The sequence below is a fragment of the Oryx dammah genome, unplaced genomic scaffold (assembly GCF_014754425.2).
Source record: "Oryx dammah isolate SB20612 unplaced genomic scaffold, SCBI_Odam_1.1 HiC_scaffold_18, whole genome shotgun sequence".
Lineage (NCBI taxonomy): Eukaryota > Metazoa > Chordata > Mammalia > Artiodactyla > Bovidae > Oryx > Oryx dammah.
The window spans coordinates 6086278-6098068 of NW_024070202.1; the positions used below are offsets into that span (position 1 = coordinate 6086278).

Below are 11791 nucleotides of genomic sequence, written 5' to 3' on the forward strand. Positions count from 1 at the left end.
GGGTCATAAAACAGCAGAGACAACTTGCAACACACTTGGCCCAGGAACTGAACTGAACTGTATACCCAGAGGTGGCTTGTGAGGGGTATTCTGTTCCTTGTCCTGCGCCAGGACAGTCCCTGGGAAGAAGGGCATGCTTCCCAGTCTTCCAGGAGCAAGTCCTCCAGGACCCGCGGAAGAAAAGGACACGCTGGCTGAGTGACGCGGGGATTTGAGATGCGGATTCTAACTCCCAGATTCAGTTTTAAAATGTGTGAGAGGGAGACCCGTTCCTAAGGGAAACGACCAAACCAACTCACCTAGGGAGCTGGTCAGAGCTTGAGCTTGGTAACCGAGACACGGGGGCGGGGCCAGGGCGGGACTGGGAGCTCAGACCCCGCCCCCGGAAACCTACAGCGCTTCCCCGCCCGCGCTTTCAGTGTCACACAGACTCACGCACGCCGGGATGCACGCACGCACGCACGCACGCACGCACGCACGGCGGGGCTGAATCGGCAGCAGTGCGCAGACGCACACGGTCCGCGCGCTTTTCGGAAGCCGCAGGTCGGCGGGGAGAGCCTTGGGGGGCTAAGGCCGGGGTGGGGCGCGGGGCCGGGAAGGCTGAAGGTGCGAGTGGCTCCACGTGCGGGCAGGCCGACCCGGGAGTGTGGTCTCCCGGCTGGTAAGGCTCCAGCAGCGGCGGGTCCGGAGCCGGCCTCTGGGGAGACGGTGTCCCGGGGGCCGGGCGGGCGGCGCTCTCCGGAGGCTCCGCGGGGGTAGGCGGGGCCAGGCCTGGGGCCAGAAGGAAGGGCCTGCACCCGCGGTCAGGGCCAGCGGGCAGTGGGCGGTCCCTCCCTGTGAGCGCCGTAGGGTCCGCCATCCGCAGCCCTGTCAGCTCGGTGACCACTGTCCCCGGGAACGTTCCTCCGGGTGCAAGGGGAGGGTCGGTGTGGTGGGAAGCACCTACCGTCTGGATCAACAGCGCATCCTACAACGGGCAGGGAAAACCCCAGAAGATGGGACTGCATCTCACACATCACTGCCGAATAACCGTTGTAGAGATCTAGGAAGTGGTGCCCGGGGCCAGGCTGTGCTGCTGAGGGGAGCTGGCCAAGCCGTCTTTGGTTTGTGTGTCCATAGTCCTTCGGTGAATGATTGCGTTGAAAGGAAAAAGGAAGACTTGAGAGGTGAATGTTGAAGAAATCTGAGAGGGTGGAAAGGAAAGAGCAGGGTATTGGGGGGACAGTGATTAGAACGCTGAGCCTTTGGAAGAATCCCAGGGTTGCAGATGATAAGATGGGATGACGCTGTGGGAGAGGAATAGGATGTTCATGGTAGCAAGAAAGTTGGTTGTAAGTGACTTCCAAGTCACCTCTCTTGCAGTTTCTCATTTCTAGTATTGTGGGATTAAAATAGGGTAATATGGAATAGTGGAAAGAGGGATAAATTGTCACGAGATGTCAGTTCTAGTTTTGACTTTATAGCTGTAAGCAAATTAGGATCTTAGTGTTGTTTATTTTTTTCAAAAATATTACGGAGGTTTATGAATGCCTACTTACAATATGACTGATTCTTTGTAGGGTTCATGGGAGAAAGCTGTATTAAGCATGGCTCTTGCACCAAAAGAACCTGCTGATTATTAAGCTATATTTACATGTAATTTCAAAGGTCAAATTTAAAGTACATACAGTTCTTGGTTTTTACTTTACTGCAGTACCCTTAGGAAGCTTCAACATTTTCTTACACATTTTTCTTGTGGATTGTCAGGTAAATTCTACACATCCACCAGCATTCATCTACACATTCATCTACAGTTCTGTAAAAATAATTTTAACTTAATGAAAGGAGGCTTGTAAGACTAACATGAGGAGGAAAAGATCTAAAATAAAGCACCTTACTACCAACTGGTTCTCATATTTCATCACAACAGCTTCGCTTTATAAAGAATCCTGTGAAACTGGGAAATTGTGAGAGATTCTTGGGCATCCTGTTTTAAAGTGCTCATCTACCTGTTCCAAATCCTTGGAAACATTTACTATGTGATAATTGTTCCTGTCTGTGACCTTTGGTGGCACTGTGAAGGGGCATTTTGTCCATGGTAAAGTGCACGTGAACTGCAGTGAAACTGCTCATTTGTGAATTCTGGCACTATTGCTCACTGGCTGAGTGACCTCAGCTTAAGTTTCTGAACTCTCAGCCTCAGTGTCTGCATTTGTGCAGTAAAGAGGCTGATAGTAATTTTCAGGTGTTTTCATATTCATTATTTGACTTGATTCTCACAATGATTTCTCTTATTTTACAGATAAAACTGAAGGCCCAGCAATAGGAAGAAGCCACCATGACATTGTTCCTCTGATTGTCCTTAGTGACCAGACTTACACCCCTCTGCTTGACTTGGTTTGTTTTGCTTTGCTTGTCTCTAGTTCCATTGTTTTCCATGTTGCCGCCACTGTCTTTGATCTTCCTGCATTTAGTGTTTGTGGTGGTTCTGGGGAGAGTGACCTATTAACTAACTAGGCCCATGGCCCTGACAGGACCTAAGACTTTCCAGAGGGTGGTCCTTTGAAGTGCCCTCAGAATGCCCAGCCACTGGGCATTCTGGTCACTGACACCACCCTCTAAACCTTGTGAATGTTTTTCCTATTCACAGGGAAAATTGTTATATATCTGAAACAGTTTAACCCATAAGAGAGCATTATTGACTCTAATCTTTTATATCTTGAATGTTTGAAACCTATGGTTAAATAGATGTTTCCACTATAAACAGCCTTTCCTTATAAATTTACTTCATAAATAAAAAGTCTAGTGTGTTTTCCTTAAGAAGGGCAAAGATTTTAAAAGTATGTTAAAAGTGTTATGTCTTTGTTTTCTTCTAAACTGAATTTTTTTCATCTTTGTTATTTGTCATAGAGCCTCTAAAATGCAGGCCTCCAGCTCCAGGTCTGTACACCTGAGTGACTGGCAGAACAATTACTTTGCACTTACATCTGGTACATGTACACCTGGACAGAAGGCAGATGCCTACCGAGCGCAGATACTCCGCATTCAGTATGCATGGGCAAACTCTGATATCTCCCAGGTCTGTGCTACTGCACTGTTCAGAAAATATGCAGAGAAATATTCTGCAGTTATTGATTCTGACAATGTTGAAACCGGCTTGAATAACTATGCAGAAAGCATTTTAACTCTTGCAAGATCTCAGCAAACTGACAGTGACAAATGGAAGTCTGGATTGTCAGTAAATAATGTGTTCAAACTGAGCAATGTGCAGGAGATGATGCGTGCTGGCAAGAAATCCAAAGACTCTCTGTTGGCGCCTGCTGATGCATCACTAGTCATCCACAAAGAGGCCACTGTCTTTGACCTTCCTGCATTTAGCGTTTGTGGTGGTTCTGGGGAGAGCAACCTGTTGACTAACTCAGCCCATGGTGCTGACAGGACTCAAGAGTTTGCAGAGGGTGGTCCTTCTTTGACGTGCCCTCAGAGTGCCCGGCCACCTCTGGTCATTAACACCACTAAGACGTGTCCTGTAGCCTCAGCACCTTTTGGTGAGTCAGCCCTTGCAAAGTTCTATGCCAAACCATTATTTGGGAATGTCAAAACGGAAAATAACAGCTTTCTAAAAGGCAATATAGGTCTCAATGTGTTCTCATCTAATCAGTCTTGTTTTCCTTCTTTCTGTGAAAATACACGGGACAGAAAAGCTTTTTATGGTGCTGGCACCACTGATGCACTTTCCACCCCAATAGTGAATAAGGCTTTTAGTAAAACAGAAGATAATGGCCAAAGAGGGGAGAGCAGCCTGCCTGCTTTTAAAACTGCAAAGGAACAGTTATGGGTAGATCAGCAGAAAAAGCACCACCAGCCCCAGCGTGCATCAGGGTCTTCATATGGTGGAGTGAAAAAGTCTCTGGGGGCTGGTAGATCCCGAGGGATATTTGGAAAGTTTGTTCCTCCTGTACCTAAGCAAGATGGGGGAGATCTGGGTGGGGGGATGCAGTATAAGCCTCAGGGTGCAGGTGCTGCAGACCCAGCACATCCTGTGGACGAGCGTCTGAAGAACTTGGAGCCCAGAATGATTGAACTTATTATGAATGAGATTATGGATCAGGGACCTCCAGTAAATTGGGAAGATATCGCAGGTGTGGAATTTGCCAAGGCCACAATAAAGGAGATAGTTGTGTGGCCCATGTTGCGGCCAGACATCTTCACTGGCCTACGAGGACCCCCTAAAGGCATTCTGCTCTTCGGTCCTCCTGGTACTGGTAAGACTCTGATTGGCAAATGCATTGCCAGTCAGGCTGGGGCAACATTCTTCAGTATCTCTGCTTCCTCCTTGACTTCCAAGTGGGTGGGTGAGGGGGAGAAAATGGTCCGTGCATTGTTTGCTGTAGCAAGATGTCAGCAACCAGCTGTGATATTTATTGATGAAATTGATTCCCTGTTATCTCAACGCGGAGATGGTGAGCACGAATCTTCTAGAAGGATAAAAACCGAATTTCTAGTTCAGTTAGATGGGGCAGCCACATCTTCTGAAGACCGTATTCTAGTGGTGGGAGCAACCAACCGGCCACAAGAAATTGACGAGGCTGCCCGGAGAAGGCTGGTGAAAAGGCTGTATATCCCCCTCCCAGAAGCTTCAGCCAGGAAACAGATAGTAGTTAATCTGATGTCCAAGGAGCAGTGCTGCCTCAGTGAGGAGGAGCTCACGCTGGTGGTGCAGCATTCTGACGGGTTCTCTGGGGCAGACATGACTCAGCTGTGCCGGGAGGCGTCTCTGGGTCCTATTCGCAGTTTGCAGGCTGTTGACATTGCCACCATAACGCCTGATCAAGTTCGCCCAATAGCTTACAGTGACTTTGAAAATGCTTTCAGAACTGTGCGACCTAGTGTATCTCCTGAAGATTTAGAACTTTATGAAAACTGGAACAAGACTTTTGGTTGTGGAAAATAAATGGGACGCTTAGGATGGCATCTTTGTAGTCTTGTCTTTCCACTTTTTATTATAGCAAGGAAATTAATGAATTGTTTGTGAAATGTGTATTCTGAATCTGTACCTTAAAATAAAATATGATAACAATATGTTAACTTTTACAATTGATTGACTTAGACTCTATTAATATGAGCTCAATTTTCATTCCAGTTGTTTCCTGATATTTAAGCCTATACATACAAGATAGGAATGCACCTTTTTTGTTTTGTTGCTAAGAGGCCTTTTCAGGATGTATACTGTGATGAATAGTAAGCTCAAACAAATTTTTTAAAAATGTGATTTGTGTATGAAAATGTATCTGACTTAGATGCATGTTTTATTGAAGAAGGTTTCTTGTGAGGATCACATCATGCTTAGTGTTGGCTAGTATAGTAGTTTACATTAGAAACTGAGTGTTGTTTACTGTTTAATGATGTCAACCAAAGCTAGAGTAAAAGTGCCAGTTTTTACTTTGTTCTGGCATGTAACCTCTTATGGTTTCCTTCCTTTACCAAGACTGAACATGTTCAGAAATGGGTGTAATCTAATATCAGAGGCATCCACAAAACAGAAAGGGGAAGAATGTGTTTTTCCAGGGGATAGGTGATGTTTACAATTAGTGTTTTATTTGACACTATAGCCTGTAGGGTTGGTCTCATTCAAAAATGTTTTTAGGTTTTTCAAATAGACTGGTTCATATTATAAATAATACATGTTCTGTGTAGAAACATTATAAAATAGAGGTGAACAAAAGAAAATAAAAATCACTGTTACCTTACCATTTTGAGGAACACACTGTTAACATTTGTGTTGCTTCTTCCAGATGTTTTATACAGGAGTAGGGTTGTGCTCTGTGTTCTTGGTTGTAGTTCGCTTTTTTCTTTAAAGTATATGAGTCATCATCATCTTCCACATTGACATCTATGACGTCTTCCCTTACGTAAGTGCCTGGGATCCTATGGTATGGGTGGCCTATAATTTAGTCAGCCCTCTGTTGGAGGACATTTAAATCAGGTCATTAGGTTCGCCTTTTGTGTATTGTAAACAAAAATATATTAAATGCCTTAGTGATCTTTTAAAAATTATATACATTTCTTGTATAAAATTCTTGGATTAAGGATTTTTCAGGCTTCTAGCATGTGCTGTATTATAAATTGCCCTCTGAAACAGTGACACCCTGTGTAAAATTCCCACATGCACTGAATCAAAGTGCCTGTTTACCTGTACCAGCTGGACAGATGCAGGTTTTGTTAGCATTCTTTTGCATCCATTCATTCAAAAACTATCAGATGCCAGGCAGTGTTCTAGGTGGTGAAAATAGACCAGTGAACAACACAGTTTTCATGGAGATTACTTTCATGTTCTAAAGTTTTGAGAACAATACAATGTAAGAAATGAAATTTGAAACTTTTAGTAGGTGAATTTAGGCAATTTATATTTAATTTTTATTCTTGGTCTGCCTGCTATTTTTGTGCTCTTTTAAAAGTTTTATTTCTCCAACTTTTAATTTTTGCCTTTGAGATGTATCTTTTATTATAATTTGGGTATTAAATCTTTTGTTCTAATTTTTTGTTGTATCTTTTAAAATCTCTAAGCATTTCATATATTTCTTACTATCTATGTCCCTTTCTATTAAACATAACAGCACTGTAACATTGGATTTCTGTAGAAAATTTGAGCTAGAGAGTCACGTGGCAGTTGTTTCTGCTTTATACTAGAAGCATTCTTTCTCTCAGCTTTTTCTGTGATATGCAGTATGTTTCTTGAGGCATTTGGGTAGGAAGTTTCCTGAAACGTAGACTTGTTTGGTTGAGTTCTTTGCTTTCAAGTGTTTTGTGTGTCACTATCCTTATCCATTATTTTTGAGAAGTAAACATTACCTGTATTTAATATCATTGAAAGATACATTTCTTCTGTAGAAATACACACATTTTACCAACAGACATAACTCATTTGTATATCAGTGCTTAAAAATATTGGTAGGTAGAGTATCTGCATTTTTAGTATCAGGGATTTTAAAATGTTTTTCTTATTCATCTCATTATGGTTCTTTGAAGTGTATTCTTTGGGAAATTCTATTCCAACTTACTGTCTTTGCCATTTTTTTGAAATTCTAATTCATTTCAAAATACTTATCCAGTCTACCTCCATGTCAACCAGTTGGTAAGGTAGAGTACTTGTAAAGGGCATGGACTTGAACCAGAGGGACATGTTGTTAGACTCTGACTTTGTCATTGACTGATTGGGACTGTAGCCCCCTCTGACTGTTCAGTCTTAGTTGTGAAATGAGAGTAGTCTGTACCTATCTTGTTGGAGAATGAGAATCCTGTGGTACAATACAGGCTTACAAAGCCTGATTGATCAATAATTATGCGTCCTCCTCTTTCTGGTTTGATTCTGCCTTCATTGCTTTGAAGGATCATTTTCTTTTCCACTGTTTCATGTGGTTGTTCATTCTGGTTTATTCTTAATTCTACCTTAATCCAGTGTGGTATTGCAAAAAAACAGATACATGGATCAATGGAACAGAATAGAGAGCCCAGAAATAACCCACATACCTATGGTCAATTAATCTGTGTCAAAGGAGACAAGAATATTACAATGGACGAAAGAAGCCTTTTCAGCAAGTGGTGCTGGAAAGGTTGGACAGTGACATATAAATCAATGAAGTGAGAACACGCTCTCACATCATACACAGAAATAAAATGGCTTTAAGACAAATGTAAGACATGACACCATAAAACTAGAAGAGAACATAGGCAAAACATTCTGTGACAAAACTTGTCAGTGTTTTCTTAGTTCAGTCTCCCAAATAGAAATAAAAATAAATAGGTCCCAAGCAAAGAAAAAGACAACCTATAAAATGGGAGAAAATATTTGCAAATGAATCAATCAACAAGAAATTAAACTTCAAAATATACAAACAGCTTATACAGCTCAATTAAAAAAAAAAAAACCTACTTGGAAGATCTAAATAGGCATTTCTCTAAAGATATGGAGAAGACTTGAGACTCCCTTGGACTGCAAGGAGATCCAACAAGTCCATTCTAAAGGAGATCAGTCCTGGGTGTTCTTTGGAAGGAATGATGCTGAAGCTGAAACTCCAGTGCTTGGCCACCTCATGCGAAGAGTTGACTCATTGGAAAAGACTGTGATGCTGGGAGGGATTGGGGGCAGGAGAAGAAGGGGATGATAGAGGATGAGATGGCTGGATGGCATCACTGACTCGATGGATGTGAGTCTGAGTGAACTCCGGGAGTTGGTGGTGGACAGGGAGGACTGGCGTGCTGCAATTCATGGTGTCACAAAGAGTCGGACACGACTGAGTGACTGAACTGAACTGAACTGAAACAATTCACAAGTTGTAAAAAGTCTGGGGGAACCTGTTAGGCAAGTTAGAGAGCCATCAGAGGGGTTTGATCTGAAACATTCCTTTCAAATGCAGAAGACTGAAGCCCTAAGTTAACTTTTTCCAAAGAGTGTCAGAAGAGTGGAAAAGCACAGTACAGTAAAATCAGGCCAACTCTGGTTTTTGGGGGTAGATGTTCAGGAAAACTCAGGGGCAACCCCTGAAGCCAGATCACGCCTTTGCGTTTTGTCGGGCTTCCTTCCTCATGACCTTTGCCATGGGCGGGATTCCTCACGCTGGCTCCCGGCACTCGTGTCCACTGCCATCAAGCGGGGGCTGAACAGGGAGGTGTGGGCTGTGTTGCTTAGGATAAGGACGGGCCTGAATGCCCTGAGGACAGTCTGAGGGAGCTAACAACCCAAACCGTGGATAGCCAGAGAAAGTAAAAAAATAAACTTTCCCATGAAAAGCTCTAACCTAAGGCACTACCTGGCCACTCACAGAATAAAGGGTTGGGCGAGAACCAGAGGAGAGCTAGCCAGCTACCAGTCTGTCCCCTGCTGGAGGCAGAGAGGCAGGTGGGCGACAGCCAGATCTGGAAGGCAAGGGGCAAACTTGGCCCCAGAGATGGCATCCTCTACCAAACGGCGAGCAGGCTCCCAGTTGCTAACCAAGTCTTCTGGGATCCTGGGCGGTTGACATCTTCCAGGAGGGTTGCAGCCAGAGATCAGCTCCCCAGAGAAGACACATGGCACACTTGAGATGGCGCTCCCCGGAAACTGAGAGCTGGGAAAAGGGAGGGTGGGTGATAAGATGCACCGCCCACCTAGGGAGTGTGTGCTCGCCAAGCACCTGATCACTTGAGCTTCTTGGACCTGGGAACGGCACAAAACACAAGCCCAACCGAATCTGTGCATTTGTGGAATACCCGAGAACCTGAACCTGAGTGGCTTACACCTGGGAACTGCACGCAACCCAGGGCCCGCTTTAGACAGTTCCCCTGCAGAGCAACGTGGAGTTTGCCATGAGCAGGGGCAAACCCAGTGTGGCCCAGACACTGTGAGCACTCCCCACACATGCCAGTGATATTTGTTTGCAGTGTTCCTCCCTCCATGCAGCACAATTGAACAATTGAGCCTAAATAAGTGACTGCCTTCGCCCCCTTGTGCCAGGGTGGAAATTAGACACTGAAGAGACTTGCAAACAGAGGAAGCCAAAATAAGCAAAGAAGAGGGAACCGTTTTGGAAGTGACAGGTGCAACAAATAAAAACCTGTAGTTAGCATTGACTACATTGGAAAAGGCCTACAGACCTTGAGAAGTATATGCTGGAAAAAGGAAATGTCTGAAACTGAACAGATCCCACACTGCCCTCAACAGCTCCAGAGAAATTCCTAGATATATTTTACTATTCAGTTCGGTTCAGTCACTCAGTCGTGTCCAACTCTTTGCGACTCCATGCATCGCAGCACACCAGGCCTCCCTGTCCATCACCAACTCCCAGAGTTCACTCAAACTCATGTCCATCAAGTCGGTGATGCCATCCAGCCATCTCATCCTCTGTTGTCCCCTTCTCCTCCTGCCCCCAGTCCCTCCCAGCATCAGGGTCTTTTCCAATGAGTCAACTCCTCACATGAAGTGGCCAAAGTATTGGAGTTTCAGCTTTAGCATCAGTCCTTCCAATGAACACCCAGGACTGATCTCCTTTAGGATGGACTGGTTGGATCTCTTTAAAGTCCAAGGGACTCTCAAGAGTCTTCTCCAATACCAGTTCAAAAGCATCAATATTTTGGCGCTCAGCTTTCTTTATAGTCCAATTCTCACATCCCTACATGACCACTGGAAAAACCATAGCCTTGACTAGACAAACCTTTGTTGGCAAAGTAATCCCTCTGCTTTTGAATATGCTATCTAGGTTGGTCATAACTTTCCTTCCAAGGAGTAAGCGTCTTTTAATTCTATGGCTGAAATCACCATCTGCAGTGATTTTGGAGCCCCAAAAAGTAAACTCTGACACTTTTACTATTATCATTTTTTATTAAATTTAAAAAAATTTTAAGTTATTTTACTCCTTTAAATTTCATTTTTAAAACCTACTATTACATTGCTATAAAAGAATACCCTATTATTAAAGCAAATTTAATATAGATTTTTTAAAATCATTTTTGCGATTTTTTTTTTAATAATGTACTTTTGAGAGTCTAACCTCTACTCTAGATTTTTAATCTTTGCTTTATGGTATTTGTTATCAATTTTTTACCTTTAAGAATCCAATCTTCAGAATCCGTTTTTACTTGGGAGTGTGGTTACTGGCTTGATTGCTCTCTCCCCTTTTGACTCTCCTTTTTCTCCCCCAGGTCACCTCTATCTCCTCCCTCCCCCTTCTCTTCTCTACTTAACTGTGTGATCTCTTTGGGTGTTCCAACTGTGGAGAACACGTAGGGAACTGATCATTTGCTAGAATGGTCTCTCTCCTTTTGACTCCCCCTCCTCTCCTCCTGGTCACCTCTAACTCCTTCTTCCCTCTTCTCTTCTCTATGTAACTCCATGTACCTCTCTGGGTGTTCCAGACTGTGGAGAGCAAATAAGGAATTGATTACTGGCTAGATTGCTCTCTCCCATTTTGATTCTCCTTCTTCTCCTCCTGGTCACCTCTATCTCCCTCCTCCCTCTTCTCTTCTCCATGTAATTCTGTGAACTGCTCTGGGTGTCCCTCACTATGGAGAATTTTTTCACCATGAACCTAGATGTTTTATCATCAGTGCTGTATGGATGGAGAAGTCCTGAGGCTACTGTAAGAATAAGACTGAATGCCAGAGGCAGGCGGCTTAAATCCAAAACTTGAGAACACCAGAAAACTCCTGACTCCAAGGAACATTAATCAACAAAAGCTCATGCAAAAGCCTCCATACCTACACTGAACCAAGCTCCAACCTAGAGTCAACAAGTTTCAAAGCAAGACATACACGCTAATTCTCCCGCAATGCAGGAACACAGTTCACTTCAGTCGCTCAGTCGTGTCCGACTCTTTGTGACACCATGAATTGCAGCACGCCAGTCCTCCCTGTCCACCACCAACTCCCGGAGTTCACTCAGACTCACGTCCATTGAGTCAGTGATGCCATCCAGCCATCTCATCCTCTGTCGTCCCCTTCTTCTCCTGCCCCAATCCCTCCCAGCATCAGAGTCTTTTCCAATGAGTCAACTCTTCGCATGAGGTGGCCAAAGTACTGGAGTTTCAGCTTTAGCATCATTCCTTTCAAAGAAATCCCAGGGCTGATCTCCTTCAGAATGGACTGGTTGGATCTCCTTGCAGTCCAAAGGACACTCAAGAGTCTTCTCCAACACCACAGTTCAAAAGCATCAATTCTTCGGTGCTCAGCCTTTTTCACAGTCCAACTCTCACATCCATACATGACTACTGGAAAAACCATAGCCTTGACTAGACGGACCTTTGTTGGCAAAGTAATGTCTCTGCTTTTGAATATGCTA

The 11791-nt window shown here is 44.1% G+C and overlaps 1 protein-coding gene across 3 annotated transcripts; it reads left to right on the forward strand.

Annotated features, from left to right (window-relative positions):
• The first annotated feature begins 522 nt into the window (after positions 1-522).
• Positions 523-5744, forward strand: FIGNL1 (fidgetin like 1). Of its 3 annotated transcripts, none has more exons than XM_040260229.1 (3): positions 523-661; positions 2282-2376; positions 2890-5744. In XM_040260229.1, exon 3 carries the CDS (start codon positions 2900-2902, stop codon positions 4931-4933), a length of 2034 nt encoding a protein of 677 aa, XP_040116163.1. In that variant the 5' UTR covers positions 523-661; positions 2282-2376; positions 2890-2899; the 3' UTR covers positions 4934-5744. The 3 variants fall into 3 exon arrangements, with proteins under 3 accessions (XP_040116163.1, XP_040116164.1, XP_040116161.1); XM_040260230.1 differs by lacking the exon at positions 523-661 and adding an exon at positions 833-1166; XM_040260227.1 differs by lacking the exon at positions 523-661 and having other exon boundaries at positions 833-2376.
• The last annotated feature ends 6047 nt before the right edge of the window (positions 5745-11791 follow it).